The following is a 22,389-nucleotide window of genomic DNA, read 5'->3' as shown; positions in this document are numbered from 1 at the left end:
CATACATGCTACTTCGTCCAATCATTTGTCCGACAGCCATATCAGCCAACTTTCCCATATACCGCAGCATTCGCTCGGCCAAGCACTCCTGTGTTCTCTATGAGAAAGCCACCAGCTAATATCTCTGGCGGCGGTTAATCTCAAGGAGAACAATAAGATTGGCAGTTCGAAGTTGGACATCTCCCTCAGCAATCAGTTGTCTAAAGCTCTGATACACATTACACAGACTGTTGGTCAAACCGATTGATATTGGCCTTTAAACAGTAGTGCATTCTTTTTATAAGAAGCTTTTAAATGAGAACTAATTTTAATGATTATCACTGGTTTACTGCTACACTGGTCAGTTATTGGTGATTTCACTGAGAGACTAATAAACAATACAGTAATTGCCAAATGTGAAAATGAAATTACATTAGGTAAATCATACCATTCACAATTCTTCAAAACACAGCAATGCTTATTAAAAACATTTTTAAATAAGCCCAATAAGTTCATGAACTAAATAATGTTGGCAGTAACTCATATATGTCTTTTCTATTCTAGAAATTTTATTAAATGGGTTATACAAGCTTTATGAAATTGAAAAGTTAATTCTGCACAACATCAACATAAATGAAACAGATGGTGAAATCCTGGGTGAGTTCTTACCACAACTAAAAAAATTCTTAAATTATTATTACTATTAGTATTATCGTTGTTCGTGCTTTTCAGCAGACCGGTTTCCTTTCTTGCCATGTGTATTTCATTTATTAGTTGTATTCCTTGTGAATTAACACTTTTGGAATATTTTTTCTTTCATCTGATGTGTAAGAAATATAAAAAAAGACACGGGATCAAAAATAATATTTTCTTTCTTAGAAAGCAATTGTCCATAATGCCAAAACTATTGAAATAAAATTGTTCATATTTACCCAAAGCTATATTTATTCTTCCTCTGGATCTGATAGCAAGATCTGAAAGATTATAAACTTAAAAAACATAGCTTCCAGATGGCCTATCTTTAGCTTTGAGTTATTATAATAAACCATAGCACTTTGGTGAAGGCAATGTGTCCATCATTGTTTACAAGGCACAGTACCATCATTCTTTTAGTAGCTGCGGTGCCTGGTACTACAGCTTATTACATCTTTGAGTCATTGAAGTGAACAGAACTGAGATGCAATACTATGCACAACAGGTACTAAAAGTAGAAAGCCATGGCCATTAAATAATGTCTGTGCCATAGGCTTTACCGGAGGGCTGCGGCCAATGTTCCCTCTAAGCTAATTAATCTGGAGAGAGTTTAAATAACAAAGAAATGAGGTCAGCAAACCACAAACCTAATTACAGATATTTCAGTCTGAAGTGTGGACTTCTTTTTAACGTTATCACTTTCAGATTGCACATCTTAAGGTCCATTTACACTGCAAGATTATTATGAACACGAACAAATCGAAACGGCCACCAATCACCTGATAAATTGGTGGGATGCTTATTTGTTGAATGAAATGATCTTTTGTGCTACACAAAAGATCATTGTTTTCAGCAGTGCATAGTCCTGCATAAACAGGACTTGCGCTGCCAAGAACAATGGAAGCCTTTGCTCACTGAACAATCTTTTGCAGATTATTTATAAAAATTATCTCAGCAAAGAAACATTTTAAATTAATTTAAACACATCCAATTGTGGAAGCTATTATTATTCCAAAATCTATTTATTAAAATCAACTTTGTTTTGTGGGAAACCTCTTTAATATTGAAGGTTGCTAAATTATTCAATATTACAAAAAATGTTTAGTATATCATAGCAATGTATAGCATGGTGATAAAAGGGGCCTAAGTGACAATTATAGCTGTATGATCCAAATGTTTCTCAGTTTTCTGCATTGTATAATACTGAAGTAATACATTTTCCTAACCTAATTTGCAGCAAATGGTATTTCGCATTTAAAGAATCTAGAAGTCTTGAAACTGTCAGTTCTACTCAACATCGGAAGCTCAATGGAACATGTAGTAAAATCAATTTCCCACTGTTACAAAATAAAAGAACTTCATCTTATTAACTGCTGTTTGACTTCAAAAACTTTGATTATTCTTTGTAAGTACTACAAATGTTACTTTCAAATTCATCCATCTAGGTAGGACTGGTTATAAGTGGAGATGAGAGGATCGATTCGCAGGACATCGTTCCAGCTTCCAGGTCAGTGGTCCCTAGTGGTTAGATGGGAGTCCTTGAATCTCTTACCCTATGACGTCCCGTCGCGTCAACCCTTTCAAATCAAAAACTGAGCTGGGAACGCTGAAAGGTGAGAGATTTGCCGAACTCCCATCTGACCTGAACATTGGACCTGAATCCTGAGAAGTGATCTGCTCATCTCTAGTTATTAAGAAAAGAACAAAGACATAGCAAGGCATAAATATATGTAAACTGTATATTTTGTATATAATAGTATAACAATGTTAATGTGCATATATGCCCTGGACCTAATAAAGTAATGACTCTCGGTGAAATGTACAATACAAATGAAAAAAGGAAAAAGAATCGAGATTATTGTCAGTAGTGGTAAAAAAAATGGTTATTCATTATACAAATAATATGTAGTGGTTATGCAACAAGATTGCTAAAAAAAAGTTTTGCTAAAAAAGATTGCATCGATATGCGCATATCGATGGGGGCATATTGAGGTGGGCGCATATCGATGCAAGCTGCGCACTTCACGAGTCAAGGTATTTATTTTGTCTTCATTGATTACAGTTGACCATGTAACATGTCTTTAATGACAGCTGTGTTGCTCCTCTGCTCTTGCACTTACGCTGCACTTTTACATTTGTTCATGAACAATAGAGTTGTCATCTTTAAGATTACCTTTGTTTTCCATCTACTCATGACTATGGATTCATTTGCACATGCACTTAACTAAAATATATATCCATATACAATACTGATGTTATCTGCAGGATTAAACCTTAGTTGCCATTTTAACTATGGCTACGGACCTATCTGCACATGCACTTTATAAATGTATATGAAGTACATTTAGGTCCGCACAATATATGGTTTATACATTTATCCTAAACACTTCATTATATGTATATTGCATTACAGTGCCAATAGCTACATCACATTTTTGTCTTTGACCCCTTTTGTGATTTTTGTGATTTTCTTGTGATTTCTTTGGAATCTTATTGCATGATTTTCATGATTTTGGGGATTTAATCATTGATATATTCTTTGTAAAATCTTTCTACATCATATATTGATGTGCTCCCCAGTTGGATCATTTCCAAGCAGCTGTTTGTATATACATTTTATATACAATTTATGTAAAAAATAACACTTGATTTGGCATTTGATATGCTCCTTCTTTTTTAGCAATCTTGTTGCATAACCACTCATATTATTTGTATAATAAATAAAAAAATGTAATCTCGGTTCTTTTTCCTTTTTTTGTTTGTATTGTACATCTCTAGTTATTAGTGGATCACCTGTATCTTAGCCGGCCTCACAGATCAGTTTTTGTGGTAGGTGTGCTATCCTATACTTTTTCAAAGAGGTCATAGGCCCATTACAATAATTGTGTCTTTTCACATGTCTCTGATCAGTTGTTCACACAATAAAAACCTGGAGACATGACGTACTTTGATCCATGTTGTGGATCAAACTCGTCAATGCAAGTCAGTGGAGTGAAAAAATATGAATAGCACATGGATTTTTATGTGAAAAAAATGGATGTGACAAGGACTGTAAAAACTGACACATGGACTGAAAATGGGTCCAGCTCAATGAAAAAAACATGGACCATTTTCAGTTATGAGAAAAAAAAACTGAATTTGGAAACCAACTTCAGTTCTACGATGAGGATTCAGTGTGCAAACTTACACCCTAAGTGTACCATAGAAGAGTTGATGCCAAGGACTAAAACACTGATTGCTGTTAAACATTCTATATGCTTCTCTCACACATAAGTGTAGATTTACTAATCCTGTCAAATATTTATCTAGCATAAACATTGAGTAGAAAATCTTAAAATGTGTCAAATTTATGGTAGATAAATTTGGTGCATTTTTAGATACATCTATCTAATTTTACACCATCTATTTGATGGCTAATGCCAACATATAGGCCATGATTTGGGCATAGGTTTCATGCAAATTCATAAATCTGGTGCAAGATAATAAATGGAAAGGAAATATATGGAAGGGAAGTGTATGACAAAGTGTAAAGGGGTATTTTCATGTTTGAAATGTTTGAAAGTTATCCCCTATCACTAGGGTAGGGGATAACTTCTCAATCGCTGGGGGTCTGATAGCTGGGACACCCTCCAATCCCGAGATCTAGGGCTCTGAAGATTTCTGGCATAAACACTTTTTTTATCACACCATGTTATATTACATCTCTCAGTTTGAAGCTACCTTCCCCAAAAGAATGCACACCAGGTATCCTGATGTAGAGACACTGCATGTGTTGTACAGCCCCCATAGATTTGACTGAGAATTTTCCTAGACTATTGTGCAGAGGAAATTTATAACTTTAAGGTTCTAACGCAAACTTCGTCATAGACATCACATTACCATGTGTTTTATGTGATAGAGAGGACATAGGTCCCCTCAGTAACAATGGTCCAGTTTCATCTGCAACCTCTGCATTCTCAATGCTACACCTCTGCTATTTAAAAAAATTGTCACTAAATGACGAATTACAGTGACGTTAATAAAATTAAATTGCATTGTGGTTTCATCCCCAGTGAGCTTGATAATTTCAAGTACATGTGACAATATATGGTGTACATACAATGTATGTAATAATTAAGATTATATGTATTTTTTACTACTATTATTTTTACAGCAAACATTCTAACAAAGTTCACGAACCTTGAAATACTTGACTTGTCTGATAACTTTTTGGAAGATGATGAGGAGTTATCACTGGAAGCTTTTGGTAAGTACATACAGTACATATATTGTTATTTAAAGTAATAAACTGTGATGCTAAACTTTAAAAATCTTTTTACAGGTCAAACCTTAACTCATCTGCCATCACTAACAACTCTGTTACTTCCTGGAGGCACAAATGTTAAGTGTGGCCTGGCCACACTGATAAATCATCTTAAAGGACTCCCAAGACTGTCCAAACTTGGCTTTAGAAGGTGGTACATGACGGATGATGACGTGACTGAGTTAGGTGAGTATATATGCAACATTTTTACAGTTTCTGTGTAGTGATTTTTGACAGTAATGACAATGTGTAGCAAGCCTGTCTCCGCTGATAAAAATATAAACCCCTACTTGCAGCTTCCCATTAGAGTTAATATTAACATTTGGCTGCAAAGTGTTACCTGAAAAATGTAGGGTAAGTAAGGGAGCGCTATCTAAGCGTAGTATTAGAAACTGTTGTAATCAAAAAAAGGTGAGAAGGGAATGTTGGTCACCTTGTAAGGATGTTGAAATAGACAAAACTCTGAAAGAGCGAGTATCCCGTGCTGGTTGTGGTGGTTTGCTGCCAACATGGTAAACCATGGATAACTCCTGAAAAAAGGTTCCAATATGAGGTAATAAACAAAAACAAAAAACGAAGATCTAGGCGCTTTCACTCGATATTTCCAAGATTCCAAAATGGTACAGGATATTATTGTCAAAAAAATATATATATTTTTGGAATGTGGAGTGTAAAACTGCAACATATAAGAAATTGTAAAGGAACAGTAAAAATACAATGAAAAAAAATTTTACACTCCACATTTCAAATTTAAAAAAGTTTTTTACAACAACATCCTATACCATTTTGGAATCTTGGAAATATTGAGTGTAAGCCCCTACATCTTGGTTCTTTGTTTTTGTCTAATATTTAACATTTGGGCTTTTGTTGTTTTCCCCCCTGTCTTCTAAAAGTCATAGCTCCCTCTCTCTTTCTCTCTCTCTCTTTCTCTCTATTTTTCTCTCACCACACTGGCCCATTTTGAAAATAAAAAAAGGGTATTAATGACCCCTCATTAGTGTATTATTAACTACATAACAGGACTTTAGTAAAACAGCAGTACTTCTTTGCTATAAAAATGTATATTTGTGTACATAAAACGTTGAAATAACATTTCTAATTTTACTTCTTTTCTTTACAGCCAAACATTTTCTGAATAGTTTTGGACAGCTTTCGTTTCTGGACCTATCACATAACAGTGCAAGTAGTCATGGCTGGACCTTACTAATTCAAGCCCTTCAAAGTCTCAAGAACTTGAAACATTTTGATCTTAGCACACGGGAAATATGCATCCCAATTGGTGATGTGGTCCAGACTTTGTGCTCTATAGTGGAGTTGCTACCATGTTTATCATCATTGAAACTGGATAACTGGGAGCTTGATAATATGGACATCGGTAAAATGAAGAATGTGAAATTGATTCACAGAGAAGGTGAAACACTTCAACACTTTTTCCTTGTTGAAAAAAAATGAAAGATGTAAAGAAGAAGAACACTGCAACAACCAAGTCCATTATCGTTATCATGTACAGCATCACTGGGAATGTTTCATTTTGTTTTCCTGTATTCTATAAGTCATGATTTTTTTACCTTTTATGGATACGTCGCTCTTTTAGGCATCTTTTTTTATAATTGATTTGCAGATTTGTTAGCATTTTGGGGAACACATGATTAAGTACTTTTTTTGTATCCCGTTCAATGTTTAACTTGTGGTAATTTTATTACATGTGTTTTACAAGTGTGAGGATGACCTTATTACCTTGTGGAATTTTATTTAATACAAATTATTTCTTTAGAAAAAAATGGCGCTGGTTGCTTTTTGTGTGAATTTTTTTGTTAAACTCTATTTGACAACTAGTATTTTTTTAAGGGACCATTTCTATCCATGAAAAATTATTCACATGTCTGTGGTTTTTGAGGACTAAAAAAAATGGATAAACTGATACATGTCTGTTTTTTAGCCGGGTCACTGATCAAACTCAACAATGCAAGTCAATGGGTCAGTGAAACATTGGATAGCACACAGACAACATCCATGTGCTGTTTGTTTTTTCCCGCATAATGGGGAGGAGAAGCTTTGACATATTTTCTTTTTGTTCATACGAGAAAAAGGAATTGTATACTAATGGCAAAAATGAACACAGAGACCAAACACTGATGGAAATCTAATCCAACACACTGATAAAAATCACTCCTTTTTTCATGTTCAAGAACAGACGTCTTAATGAGGCCTAACTATTATACTATATTCAATGTGCATGCAGCTTGTAAGAGCATACCAAGATTTTCCCTAGCAAGTAGCATCACTGGAATTACATGGAACCTGGGCTAGTGTCACCTATTAAAATCACTTACACATATGTGGTGAATTGGTGATAGATAAATGATAGATAGAAAGATAGATAGATAGATAGATAGATAGATAGATAGATAGATAGATAGATAGATAGATATGATAAGATATAAATTTAGACAGCACTTCAAATTTAATCAGTAAATATTTGCTGTTTATTGACCCATCTGAAAGAATTGAGATGGGTAAATGAAGTACTTCCACCGTTTGCTTATTCATTCTGGAGTGATATCTACTTTTTTTATTATGCTTATGAGAGTTTCCCCAGTCTGTGTTCATAGACTTGCGCCTTAGATTTCACAATACTGCTTTTGTTCTTTTTATTAGTTAGGTATACAGTGGAATGTAAAAGTTTGGGCACTCCTGGTCAAAATGACTGTTATTGTGAACAGTTAAGCAAGTTGAAGATGAAATGATCTCTATAAGGCCTAAAGTTAAATATGACACATTTACTTTGCATTTTAGGCAAAAAATATATATATATTCATCTTTTACATTTTAAAAATTACAAAACGGAAAATGGGCAGATGCAAAAGTTTAGGCACCCTGCATGGTTACTGCCTTTTGAAAGTATCACAGATTGTAAATGCTTTTTGTAGCCAGCCAAGAGTCTTTCAATTCTTGTTTGAGGGATTTTCATCCAGTCTTCCTTCTTGGAAAATTCTTTCAGTTCTGTGAGATTCCTGGGTCATCTTGCATGCACTGATATTTTGAGGTCTAGCCACAGATTTTCAATGCTGTCCAGATCAGGGGACTGTGAGGGCCATTGTAAAACCTTAAGCTTGCATCTTTTGAGGTAATCTATTGTGGATTTTGACATGTGTTTAGGATCATTATCCACTTGTAGAAGCCATCCCCTTTTCAACTTCAGCTTTTTTACAGATGATATGTTTGCATCAAGAATTTGTTAAAATTTCATTGAATCCATTCTTCCCTTTACCCGTGAAATGTTCCCCGTGCCATTGGCTGGAACACAACCCCAAAGAATGATTGATCCACCTCCATGCTTAATAGTTGGTGAGATATTTTTTTTCTGAAATTCTGTTCCTTTTTTTCTCCACACATACCTTTGATCATTGTGGCCAACGAATTCTATTTTAACCTCATCGGACCACAGGACTTGTTTCCAAAATGCATCAGACTTGTTTAGATGTTCTTTTGCATACTTCTGACACTGAATTGTATGGTGAGGACACAGGAGAGGTTTTCTTCTGATGACTCTTCCATGAAGGCCATATTTGTGCAGGTGTCTCTGAACAGTAGAACAATGTACCATAACTGCAGAGTCTGCAAAATCTTTCTGAGGTCTTTTGCAGTCAAGCTGGGGTTTTGATTTGCCTCTCTAACAATCCTACGAGCAGCTCTCACTAACATTTTGCTCAGTCTTGCAGACCTTATCTTGACCTCCACTATTCCTGTTAACTGCCATTTCTTAATTACATTTCGAACTGTGGAAAGGGTAACTTTGCTTTGCTATCTTCTTATAGCCTTCTTCTTTGTGGGCCTCCACTATTTTCATTTTCAGAGTGCTAGGCAGCTGCTTAGAAGTCATATTGTTATGATCTGCTACAAGCACTAAGGAAAGAGAGGAGATCTGTCCCTACAATAGAACTAAGCTTGATCCCTACGATGTAACGGGGAACTTGATCCTGCGATCAGACCCGCTAAAGTCCTAAGCTAGTCTGTACGAAGACCTATAGATGTGAGGGAGGGATCCCTACAAGAACTAGGGACTGGGAGTAAGATGGACACCTCCTAGCAGAAATTGTAGCAGAAAAGGACAAACAAACAACATAGAAAATAGAGGTCAAAAGACCTAGCTAAATTAACGGAGTAAGGTAACAAAACACCAGGCTAGCTTAAGAGTTGAAATTACAATGAAGTCCAGCAAGGCCAGAAGGGCGGAGCAGGATTAAATAGGCAAAAAAGGTCATGTGACCAGCAAACTAGAAAAAACCTAACAGGAGAGTTCTAACAGTACCCCCTCTTCTATGAGGATCCTCCGGATCCCCTAGGCCAAGGCTTATCAGGAAACCTCCTGTGAAACGCTCTGACAAGTCTGGAAGCAGAAACATCATCCGCCCTCACCCATGAGTTATTCTCAGGACCGAAACCCTTCCAAGCGACGAGATACTGCAAACTCCCTCTATACCGTCTAGAATTAAGGATGCGGGAAATTTCATATTCCCCGTCCTCCACCACCGGAGGAACAGTGGCAGTGGCGTCTCTATCAGATACATCAGGTTTTTTCAATAGAGAAACATGGAACACCGGATTCATCTTCCAGGAGGTGGGAATCTCCAACCTAACAGCAGATTGGTTAACTACCTGAAGCACCTTAAAGGGCCCTACAAACTTGGGACCTAATTTTTTAGAAGGAATCCTCAACCTCAGATTCTTAGAGGACAACCAAACCATGTCACCAGCCGTAAACAAAACCTCTTGACGTTTCCTGTCAAAGTACCTCTTAGATTTTTTGTTAGCCTCCTGCAGATTACCACGCACATCCGTCCAAACTCTTTCCAAATCACCGGAAAAACTCTCCTCCTCAGGCACAGTCGATACCAACTTGGAGAATGACCCAAAAGACGGATGTCTCCCAGAACAACAAAAAAAAGGCGAACACCCAGCAGAAGAGGATGTATGATTGTTAAGAGCAAATTCAGCAAGCGACAGAAACTCAGACCACCCTTCTTGATTATCTGCCACAAAACAACGCAAGAACTGCTCAACATCCTGGTTCTTCCTTTCTGTCTGGCCATTAGACTCAGGATTATATCCAGATGAAAATGACAAATGAACTCCCAACCTGTCACAAAAGGCATGCCAAAAACGAGCCACAAAGTGAGGTCCCCTATCAGAAACAATGTCAGTAGGAAGACCATGGAGTCTGACAATCTCCTTGACAAAGGCCTTAGCGAGTGTCTTAGCGCAGGGCAGTTTGATGAAGGGAACCAAGTGACACATCTTGCTAAAACGGTCTACGACCACCCAGATGACCGTGAAACCCTCAGAGGAGGGAAGGTCAGTAATAAAGTCCATAGCCAGATGTGTCCAAGGTGCACTAGGAACCTGCAGAGGGCAAAGCAGCCCCGCAGCAGGAGCATGCGAAGACTTAGATCTAGCACACACAGTTCATTGACGCACCCACTTAATGACTTCCTTCTGCCATCCAGGCCACCAAAAACTGCGACACACAAGTCTCTTGGTCCCAGAAATTCCTGGATGACCTGCCAACCGAGACTCATGACACTCAACAATCAAATCTCTCCTAAAGGTCCTAGGCACAAACAACCTCCCATGGGGAGTGTTAGATGGGGCATTCTCCTGTGCTTTAAGAATCTCATCTTCCAAAATGGAGTCCAATGCAGCAATCACAACACCTTCTTGTAAAATGCTCTCCTCCTCCTCAGCACCGACCATGGGAGAAAAGCTGCGAGACAAAGCGTCAGCTTTAACATTCTTGGTACCCGGGATGTAAGTAACAGAAAAATTAAACCGCGAAAAAAAAAAGTGCCCACCTAGCTTAACGGGCATTCAAGCGCTTGGCAGCATCAAGATAGATCAGATTTTTATGATCAGTGAAAACCTGAATGGGAAATTCAGCACCTTCCAAGAGATGACGCCAGTGTTCAAATGCTAATTTAATAGCCAGCAATTCCCGATTACCAATATCGTAATTAAGTTCTGTCTCAGAAAATTTTTTTGAAAAAAAGGCACAGGGATGTACTCCATCCTTGATTTCCTGAGACAACACCGCACCGACCCCTACAGAAGAAGCATCAACCTCAACCAAAAACGGCTTAGTCACATCAGGCTGCATAAGGATGGGGGCAGAGCTGAACCTCTCCTTTAGAAACCCAAAAGCTTCAATGGCCTCAGTAGTCCACTGAATCGTATTAGCACCTTTCCTGGTGAGATCGGTCAGTGGTTTAACAATAATAGAAATTTTTTTAATGAATTTTCTGTAGTAATTGGCGAAACCCAAAAACCTCTGTATCGATTTCAAACCAATAGGCTTAGGCCATTCCTGCACAGCTTGAACTTTCACCGGGTCCATCTCAAAACCCTCGCTGGAGATAATGTAGCCCAAAAAACTAATTCTCTGTACAGCGAACTCACATTTCTCCAGCTTAGCAAAAAGCGAATTGTCAATCAATAACTGTAATACCTCACGTACGCTCCGCCAATGAGACTCCAGATCAGGCGAATAAATCAAAATGTCATCCAAATACACAACCACATTTTTGCCGATCAAAGGTCTAAGGATGTCATTAATAAGATTCTGAAAAAATGCTGGTGCATTGGTAAGACCAAAAGGCATCACCAGATTCTCAAAATGACCCACAGGAGTGTTAAAAGCAGTTTTCCATTCATCACCCTCCTTCATGCGCAACAAATTGTATGCCCCCCGGAGACCAATTTTAGAGAACCATTTGGCCCCCACTAACTGGTTAAACAAATCAGGAATCAATGGCAGTGGGTAAGGATTGCGTACAGTAATTTTATTAATCTCGCGAAAGTCCAGACAAGGACGTAAACCGCCGTCCTTTTTTTTAACAAAAAAAAATCCAACAGCCACAGGTGACTTAGAGGGTCTGATATGACCGGCGGCCAAGCTCGTCTGTATGTATTCCTCCAAAGCCTTTCTCTCGGGAATGGTAAGATTAAATAAACGACTTTTAGGGAGAGTCGCTCCAGGGACAAATTCAATGGTACAATCATAGTCTCAAAATTTGCGACTCCTCCTCATAAAAAACTCTCCAAAAATCCTGAATAGGTACAGGTAATTCCCCTTTATCCACAGCAGCAATGCGCCCGTAACACTTGTTATAACACTTAGGGCTCCAGGACTTAATCTCATTGGTAGACCAATCCAGTACAGGATTGTGCAATTTTAACCAGGGCAAACCCAAAATTACTGGAGAAGGCAATTTATTTAATACCACCAAATCCAAATTTTCTTGGTGAATACCATTAATAGTGAGGGGAAATTCATAAACCTTGTGAGTAACACATTTCAAGGGACAACCATCGACAGAAACCACGGCAATAGGGGATGACAAAGGTTTAGGTTTTAATTTAAGCTTTTCCAAGAATCCCCCATCAATCACATTCAGAGTAGAACCACAATCCACAAATACCCGAAATTCAATTAATTCTTCCTGAGCAGCGGTAGTAGCAGAAAGAAATACCCCCTTAGTATTTAAACAGGCTATACGGGCGTAACTGACCTTTTTTTGTTCTTTGTTCATACGAAGCACACAGTTCTTAATGAAATGGTCAGATTTTCCGCAATAATAGCACAAACCTTCAGAAAACCTGCGGTCTTTTTCCTTAGAGCAGGGTGACATCGCCCCAATCTCCATCGGCTCTCCAATGTCAGTACAGACCCTCTCAGAACTCGGAGCTGACATGGCAGAGGATTTACTCTCATTAACCCTTGCACGCAGTCTCCTGTCCACCCGTATAGCTAATTGCATTGCCTCCTGCAAGTTTCCAGGTGTAGGATAAGCAATCAGCAGATCCTTAACCCTTTCACCTAGCCCTGCAAGAAACAAACTTTTCAGAGCAGAATCGTTCCACCCCACCTGAGCAGACCACCGACGGAAGTGAGTACAATAATTTTCCACATTACCTGATCCCTGCCTCAAGTGTCTCAATTCCGTCTCAGCTGATGAGACACGATCAGGATCATCATGCAACAACCCCAAAGCAGAAAAAAAACTATCCACTGATCTAAAGCACGGATCACTAGGTAGGAGAGAAAAGGCCCATCCCTGAGGTTCCTTGCACAAAAGTGACATTATGAACCCTATGCGCTGTGATTCATCACCAGAGGATCTGGGTCTTAAGCGAAAATACAATAAACAAGCATTTTTAAAGGAAAAAAAATCTTGTTGTTCACCAAAAAATAAATCAGGCAAACGTACCTTTGGCTCTACAAAATGCGCTCCAGAACAGCTACTCACGTGTTGTTGGAGCTCGGCCACCTCCAGAGAGAGTCCCTGGAAGCGTTGAGCCAAATCCTGAACCGACACCATGATGGAAACTGGAGGTCTTTCCTTAGAGAAATTTTTGGGCTGGACTTACTGTTATGATCTGCTACAAGCACTAAGGAAAGAGAGGAGATCTGTCCCTACAATAGAACTAAGCTTGATCCCTACGATGTAACGGGGAACCTGATCCTGCGATCAGACCCGCTAAAGTCCTAAGCTAGTCTGTACGAAGACCTTTAGATGTGAGGGAGGGATCCCTACAAGAACTAGGGACTGGGAGTAAGATGGACACCTCCTAGCAGAAATTGTAGCAGAAAAGGACAAACAAACAACATAGAAAATAGAGGTCAAAAGACCTAGCTAAACTAACGGAGTAAGGTAGCAAAACACCAGGCTAGCTTAAGAGTTGAAATTACAATGAAGTCCAGCAAGGCCAGAAGGGCGGAGCAGGATTAAATAGGCAAAAAAGGTCATGTGACCAGCAAACTAGAAAAAACCTAACAGGAGAGTTCTAACACATATAGTCCGAAAAATATGTTAGTTCTGGAGTGCTGCCTACTTTTTTACTTTGATTGAATCCATCCTGAGTCAGTGTTTCAGATGCGTGCACCCTATATTTCATGGTGCTGTTTGTGTGCTTTTTTTTTAGATAAATAGATTAATAAATAGTATCTATTATATTTTTACCTAACCCATTTACATATAGAAAGCATTGGAGTTCTAGAGGCCATTCTAGTGCCTTAAGTGCAGTAATATCTGCACGTTTGTTCCTCTTAGAGCTTCTTCTAGGCATAAAGTGAAGATTTTTTTTTTATGGCTTACTTTTAAGAGACAACGTGTAAAGAGGTATTACTGGTATAAGCAAATAGTTTTTATTGTATACTGAAAATAGATAAGAATGTATCTAGGTAAATTAATAACTTGTAATGTAATAAGAAATATTTGTGATTTCATATAAGCAAGTGAAACTAGGAACAGCAGCTTTCAATTTTAAATGAAAGATGAACAGCAGGTGGCAGTATTGTACTACATTTCTGAAACAACACACCTAAACTAAGGGCTGTAATGAAATTGAACTTGCAAGCAAAGCTCTACAAGCAGGTGTATAAGACATTGAAGGCGAGCATAAAGGTAGATGGTTAAAATGGTGGGGACAGGAACAAAAGGGGTAATGTGGTTTAAAAAAATCAAAGTAGCCACATTTGATGCCAAAAGCCACAATGAGCAACCATTTGAATATTAGCTCACATTGTCAACTTTACTGATGTTATTCTTATACAGAAATTTCAAACTAAAGTTGGAATAAAGAATAAGATTGTAAAATTAAAAAATAATAAAGCAAAACTACCTATGTGATTATTTAAAGAGCTAGGAACATTAAAAAAAGAAGGTTTCAGGCAACTTGTTTAAACTTAGAGCAATCATTTGACCACAGTGTGTAAACTGTACAATTTTCTAGTGGCCTAAATATTGTTCAGAATTCAAACAGCTTATATAGTTTAGATTTTTGTTTAAATGTAAAGCTTATAGCTGAGAATACTTGATAAAGTAAATAGCTGGTGGCTGGCTAGCTAATCTTGTCACCATTGTGTGCCTCTCTGGCATACTGGCATTGAAAATCCATAGCAAGGAGTAAAAAAAAATGCAATATGCGTCTGTTTCAAAATATGTTTATAGATGTGGTTCATTCACAATTGAATGTGAAGATACAGATCAAAAACAGATGTTTTTTGTATAATTTAATTTTTGTCTTACATTTGTTTTTGGTTCTGCATTTTTTGATATTTTTTGTAAAGTATAGTTTGCAAATTTTGTAAAGTTGCTCTAATACATATGAAAAAGAGAACAAATACAGTACAAATGCAGATTCTGGAACATGTTGGTGTTGAAATAACATTATGCACATAACAAAGTGCATCTAAAAACTGAAATATGAGCTGCTATTTTTAGCCTAGGAAGGTGCCATTAAGCAAACATCGTCCCTGGCCATTTATAACAGCTCACAGCTGTTTGGATAGCCGCTACGTCCCCCCCGATCAGCACTCAGCAGCACTTTGGAGACAGTGTATTTTTGCAGTGTCAAAAACGTGGTGTTCTAATGTTACAGCATAATGGATGGGCTCTATAAAAATCCCATGTCCACTATGCGTGCATCTGAAGCTGAGGATCACCCGTGGACACTGACATGCGGCGCGTCTTTCAGGACCGCAGCATGTCAACTTCTCTTGCGTAGTCGCTAGTCTCCGCAACATAAATTTGACCACTTGAATGTATTGAATGCGGTAAATACGCATGGTTCAGTGAACACATGTGGATTTACGTGCATTCAACAGCAGCAAAAAATATGCGTCCAAATCGCTGCTACGTCTGGATCGTGGGCACAGAGCCTAAAATGTAAAAAAAAATGGTGTGAGCTCCCGCGTCATTTTTATAACCAGAAGAGGGAAAGCCAACTGCTGGGGGCTGATATTAGTAGCCAGGGAAGGGGCCATTTGCCAAAAATGTTCCCTGGCTATTAATATCAGCCCACAGCTGTTTAGCCTTTACTGGCTAGATTACAGGTGGACCCCAGGAAAAAATAGAAGTGGGGTCACCCTATAAAATCTAACCAGAAAAAGCTAAACAGACAGCTGTGGGCTGATATTAGTCGCCAAGGATGGGGCCATGAATACTAGCCCCCTCCGCTGCTATTAATATCACCCCTCAGCAGTCCCAGAAATAGTGAATCCATAAAATGCGCCAAATCTGGCGCTTAGCCTCCGCTCTTTCCATTGCTATGTAGCGGTGACGAGTGGGGTAATGGCATTGGGGTTCACGTCATCCTTGTAATGGCGGCTGATGTGAAGCCCAGGTTAGTAATGGAGGGTGTCTATAAGACGCCCTCTACTACTAACTGCGTAGTAAAGTTATCAACGCCTTTTCAATAAAAGACACGGCCAGAATAAAGTATTTAAATGAAATAAAAACCACATGGTTTTAATTTTTTTTTATTGTACTCTGTACACGAAGCCATCGTTCGTCTAAAAAAAAGTAAGAAAACAAACAACCGTATTCCTCACCTGTCTGCCATCCACGATTACACTAATGATTGTCCCTCGGCGATACGGCTCACTTCTACAGCAGTGAGATCAGCAATCACTCCTGTCAGTGTACATGCTGCTGCAGGAGTGAGGTCACTGGGGTTCATCAGCTGAAGATCAGCTGATCAGCACTGGTGAGCTTACCACCATGGGAGCATTCTTCAGAATGTTCCCACGGTCAGGTCACGTAAGCGATCACCGATCGCTCACATGACTGCAGGTCCTGGCAGCGCAGTACACTGTTGGGAGCGAGCGCGCTCCCTGCAGTGTACCGCCGGCCGCTGGGAGGAGAGCATCACCGGGGACCAGGACCAGGAGGACACCGGGGGGCGCTGTAGAGTATAGTGTTTTTTTTTCCTTTTTTCCTTTTTTTTTCTTTTTTTACACCGCATGGTAGCTGGCTTGACTGAAGAGACTACTGCTCCCTCCAGCCGCTCTACTCTCGCTGTTATCAGCGGGAGCGGCGGTCAGATGAGAGGAGTAGTAGTCCTCTCCTCACCTGGGTGCCACCTGCACTGCGTTTCCGCTGCGAATTTGCACCTATTGTCTTTAATGGAAACGCAGCAAATCTGCAGGTATAAATATTATACCTGCAGATTTGCTGCGGGTCAATACAAGACAATGGGTGCAAATTTGCGGCGAAAACGCCCGCATAATGGTCATGCTGCAGTTTTTACCGCAATGGTAATCCTGAGCGGAAATTTCTGCGTCATGTGCACAGCACGTCAGGATTACCATTGCTATAGCTGGCAGGCCTATTAACAAGCGTTTTCGCAACGTTTCTCCGCCACGGAAATGCAGTAAAAATGCTTCGTGTGCACATAGCCTTATACCATTCTTTGTTGGGGGAATTGAGGGAGGGGTACAATAGGTTCATCATACTATGCGTGTGGAGGAATTCACTGTGGGGGTACCATATTAGGCCATTGGGACATATGCTTTTTACTGCTCTTACATAACATATTATATTATTCCACTATAATTCCAAAAGTTAATCGTTTTATTTGATAAGGAAAAACTTCCTCAATTGTAGATATTTTTTTTAACAAATATCAAAGTTGGCCCACGACTTTGTCAAAGCTTTTACTTTGGCCCTCTGTGTATTTGAGTTTGACATCCCTGGCTTAAAGAGTTATTCTCATCATGATAAAGGGTTATAATTGCAAAGAGGTTGTAAAAACAAACAACTTTGCAATTTTACTTTTGATTAAAAATCCTCTCCATTCTCAAGAACAGACCTCCTCTGCAAATGGTGGCTAGTATCTTAGGCTTGGAGTGCAGTGCTTACAAGCTCTTTGCAATAGACTCTATAGATCATTAATGTATGAGTTGTTTTTCTAAATTAAAACCTCAGTATTCAGGTTAATGAATGGGTTAATTATGCGCTGCCATGTAGAAAAGATAAAGGATGCCAATCCGAGTATACAGTTGTGCTCAAAGGTTTACATACTCCGGCAGAATTTTTCCTTTCTTGGCCTTGTTTCAGAGAATATGAATGATAACAAAAAAAACTTTTTCTCCACTCATGGTTATTGGTTGGGTGAAGCCATTTATTGTCAAACTATTGTGTTTTCTCTTTTTAAATCTTAATGACAAACAAAAACATCCAAATGACCCTGATCAAAAGTTTACATATCCTGGTGATTTTGGCCTGATAACATACACAGAATTTGACACAAATGGGTTTGAATGGCTACTAAAGGTAACATCCTCACCTGTGACCAGTTTGCTTGTAATCTGTGTGTGTGCATAAAATCTGAGTGCGTTTCTGGGATCCAGACAGACTCTTGCATCTTTCATGCAGCCACTGACATTTCTGGATTGTGAGTCATGGGGAAAGCAAAAGAAATGTCAACGGATCTACGGGAAAAGGTAGTTGAACTGTATAACACAGGAAAGGGATACAAAAAGATTTCCAAGGAATTGATAATGCCAGTCAGCAGCATTCAAACTGTGATTAACAAATGGAAAATCAGGGGCTCTGTAAAAACCAAACCACGGTCAGGTAGACCAACGAAAATTTCTGCCACAACTGTCAGGAAAATTGTTCGGGATGCAAAGAAAAACCGACAAATAACATCAGCTGAAATTCAGGACTCTCTGAAAACTAGCGGTGTGGCTGTTTCAAGATGCACAATAAGGAGGCACTTGAAGAAAATGTTTAAGGTTTAATTGTCAACGTGTTTCAAAGCATAAAACTTCTTCTTCAGGACAACCACGATAAAAATAATTTGTTTTTATTTTTAATGTTTAAAAACTTTAAATATTCAATGAGTCAAAATAAGAAATCCTTTACCCACTAATCCTCAAATCCTCTGCTTATAAAAACTAAATGTATTTTAGGACACTTTTGATTCGTGATGAATTGATCCAAATAAAAAAAAATTCCGCTTATTTGGATGAATCAAAAACAAAACTATTTTTTTTAATTCTATCATCTCTATGAGGCACATCTTACTCCAGCGTACCTATTGTTAAGAAATAATATAAAGAACAACGGTCTTAATAAATTGTTCCCCAGTCTTTTTAAAAGCACCATGTGATACTAAAGAAAGAAGCTGGACAGATTATTTTTAAAAAAAAGGTGAAATCAGGTAGTAGGTAGCAAAAACATGCTGATGGTCATTGGTAATCATCACAGCTGTAGACCTGTCCCTGAAAAAAGTGCCAGTGCAGAAACTCCAAATATAAATAGATATAGAACTATAGATTAGTGGTACTAGAATGTATAATAAAACTCCTGCCATTTTGATGAATTTGGTTCACCTTGATTTATAGCGGTTGTCTGTTCTAAATTGATAACTCTGCAGTCACTCTGTGGGACTGCAGAGTAACACACCATGGCACTTCCGGTAGGTTGGCGCCCAAGTAGTATCCTATCCCGTTAATCAATAATCATTAACTTGGTACTCGCTTGTGGTTCAAAAGGATGATTTTTTTTGGTAGCAATCCAAATAATACGAGACATTTTGGTCTATAAAGTCGACCTTAATCATTCTACTGGAAAATGCATGTACAAAATGTAAGAATATTCAGTTTTATCACAGTAGAAGGCATGTCAATAAAACTTAATAGACAAAGGATCTTATTTCAAACAAAATAATAATACGTAAAGGATATGACTTTATTACATAGGGGTAGTAAACAAGATTTCAACAATCTAGGGAATGGACAGAGAAAAATATAAAAATGAAAACGAAAAATGAATTTTAGAAAAATAAAAAGTGATGAAAAATTATCAAAAGAGGAAATGGGGTGAAAGTAAGAATGGAATGAGAAAAAGGAATGACAATACAGTGAATGAAAAACAAGACTCAAAACAATTGGAAACGAGGGAAGAAATAGAGAATTGGGACAGTGCATGTATAGAAAAGGAAGACAGGCGTAATGAACCAACAGACTTGAAAGAAAAGGGTCAAAAAAAGTGAAATGTGAATGATACAAAGTGACATCAAGATAGACATTCAGCATTTTTTTTTTTAGAAATTTGCAACTTAAAACCTAATTTGCTAACTCTTCCCCCACGATACCTGCCACCACCACTCAAACAGCAGTTATCACTTTCAGTAGTTTGGGTCTCCGATCCAAAAGTAATTTTCGCCCTGCTAAAGGAGACTCCTCATTAGAAACTTTTATTAGCTTTGTCGATCAAGATTTCCGTTCCCTCAGGTCTGACTTAGAGCGAGGCCACCTTTATTACCAAAAAAAACTTACATTCCTAGATAGACAAGCATTCAGATCCTTAATAGACAAAGACCTGGTCATAAAACCTGCTGACTAAGGAGGAGCCATAGTAGTGATGAAGAAATCTGATTATCTCAATTCATTTTTATTGAGCACTGAATGAGTTCTGGCCGGGAGTATGCATAAAGCATACGTACCTATCGGTCCCGAATCAGAAACTGGCAAATCCTTGCAGCTCACAGCGTGTGCACTGAGAGGATTCATAAGTCTGCAGTTACAGAGAGTGACTGCAAAGTTACCAATTTAGACCGGACAATCCCTTTAAGTAGAAAATTATTGTATGTACCATATTTTTACAGGCTCAGAAGATTTAGCATTCAACATTTTTCCTGTGAAAACTTAGGGACAAAACTGAAGCCTTATAACATCAGAAAAATTCCAATGAAATAAATAGAATGTGTTGTAACAAGAATTAAAGTGACACTAAGGTTTACTAAAAAGCATGTACACAGGAACTGTTACCAGTGTGAGATATATAGATCAAGAGAGCAGACTGTCAGTCATTAAATGTCTCTCACTTGTAACTCCCACTTTCATTTATAATAAGTAGTGATGAGGGAGCATTCTCGCTGCTACTCGGTGCTCGCCCATGCATCTCACTGCTCGAGATGCTCGGCGCTTGCCGAGTATTTCCGGGGTTGCTCGGGGGGAGCTTGGGTCCCCTCCCTGCATGTTGGGCTCTTTAGAGCGCCAATCAACACACAGGGATTGTCTGCCACACACTGCAATGCCACAGCTATGTTGGTTGTGGCATTACAGTGATTCGCTGGCCGCACAGCGTCCTCAGATCTATATCAGATCTGGCGCCGCCGTGCTCGTCACAGTCTACTCCGCAATCAGGCAGTGTAGGGAGAGGTGCAGCTGAGCTAGGGAGAGATTTGGTTGTTTATTAGTTAGTGTAGGTATTCAACAAGATTCTCTACATATCTCAACTAACAGTGCTTCTGAGCACTAATCCAGCTGCAGAGATATCAGGGCTAGGCAGGCAGGCAGGGCATATAGCAGACTGCAGTGCACATAGCAAGAGGGTCCATTCCAGTTCTGTCTGATGGTGCTTTTACAGATATTTGTAGAAATAGCCCCAGGTATCAGGGGCCATGAATATTTTTTTTTATCTTAATCCTGATTATTTGCTTAAAAAGCAATCCATGGAACCCAGTTTTTCTGTGCCATTTGCTTGTTGGCACTGCAGAATACAGACAGGTCCTTTCCATATTACAGAGCTAAAAATCCAGCTATTTAAAACTGTGATTTGTCCGTCACGCGGATCACATAAAATTGCGCTGAAAATACTGCCATTTCTGGCCTCTATTGAAATTTTGTTGCAGTGTGTCAGTGAACTTATTGATACGAGGTTGGCGCTGTTAAAAATAGTTACCTACAGGCCAGCTACTTAAAACTGTGGTTTGTCCTTCACACGGATCACATAAAATTGCGCTGAAAATATTGCCATTTCTGGCCTCCATTGAAATTTTGCTGCAGTGTGTCAGCAAATGTATTGACACGAGGTTGGCGCTGTTAAAAATAATTACCTACAGGGCAGCTATTTAAAACTGTGTTTTGTCCATCACAAGCATCACATATAATTGCGCTGAAAATTCTGTCATTTGTAGTGAGCGTAATGTCCCAATTAATAGGGGACCACAGAACACCACTATTGAACACAGAGCAGTATAAAAAGGTTACTGATTTGATAGCAGATGATGCTTCCAGTCACTTAGCCACCACCACCCTGTCTTCCACACGGTCAAGTCTCAGTAGCCGTGAGTCTGGACTACATATTCCTAACCCTGATCCTCCTTCCTCTCACCATGCAGAGTGCCCAAAGACAACTGATCCCACACTTGGACACTCCGAAGAGCTGTTCACTTTTCCATTTATAGATTCGGGCCTCTCGCCCGGTCCACTTGAAGCGGGGCAAGAGGAGATCGCATGTAGCGATGCCCAAATATTCGAGCAGCCATGATCATACGAAGGCGATGGTGGGAAAGTGTCACAAGAGGTGGACGATGATGAGACGCAATTGCCAGAAAGTCAGGAGCAGGACCATGGTGCAGAAGTGGAAGAGGAGGAGGTGGTGGATGATATAGTAACGGACCCAACCTGGCAGGAGGACATGCAGAGCGAGGACTGCAGCACACAGGGGGAGGGAGGCAGAGCACCCCATCAGGCAAGAAGAAGCAGAGTGGTGGCCGCAGACAGAAGGCGGGCAACCGTTCCCCGTAACACCAACACGACGGAAGTTGCCACTACAACTGTT

The 22,389-nt window shown here is 39.0% G+C and overlaps 1 protein-coding gene across 2 annotated transcripts in view; it reads left to right on the top strand.

Moving 5' to 3' along the window:
• The window catches only part of NLRC4 (NLR family CARD domain containing 4), a 104,781-nt gene extending 98,046 nt beyond the window's left edge, over positions 1–6,735 (top strand). The window contains exons 5-9 of one of the 2 annotated variants that reach the window (XM_073672553.1): positions 544–636; positions 1,910–2,077; positions 4,826–4,918; positions 4,994–5,161; positions 6,096–6,735. In XM_073672553.1, coding sequence (XP_073528654.1) covers positions 544–636; positions 1,910–2,077; positions 4,826–4,918; positions 4,994–5,161; positions 6,096–6,427 — 854 coding nt within the window. In that variant the 3' untranslated portion in view covers positions 6,428–6,735. The remainder of the gene's footprint in view (positions 1–543; positions 637–1,909; positions 2,078–4,825; positions 4,919–4,993; positions 5,162–6,095) is intronic. The other variant, XM_073672552.1, reaches the window with a different exon arrangement.
• The last annotated feature ends 15,654 nt before the right edge of the window (positions 6,736–22,389 follow it).

This window comes from Phyllobates terribilis, unplaced genomic scaffold, assembly GCF_046119375.1.
Source record: "Phyllobates terribilis strain yellow unplaced genomic scaffold, ASM4611937v1 Scaffold_3__8_contigs__length_932513732, whole genome shotgun sequence".
NCBI lineage: Eukaryota > Metazoa > Chordata > Amphibia > Anura > Dendrobatidae > Phyllobates > Phyllobates terribilis.
This window is presented reverse-complemented; position numbering and strand designations above follow the sequence as displayed.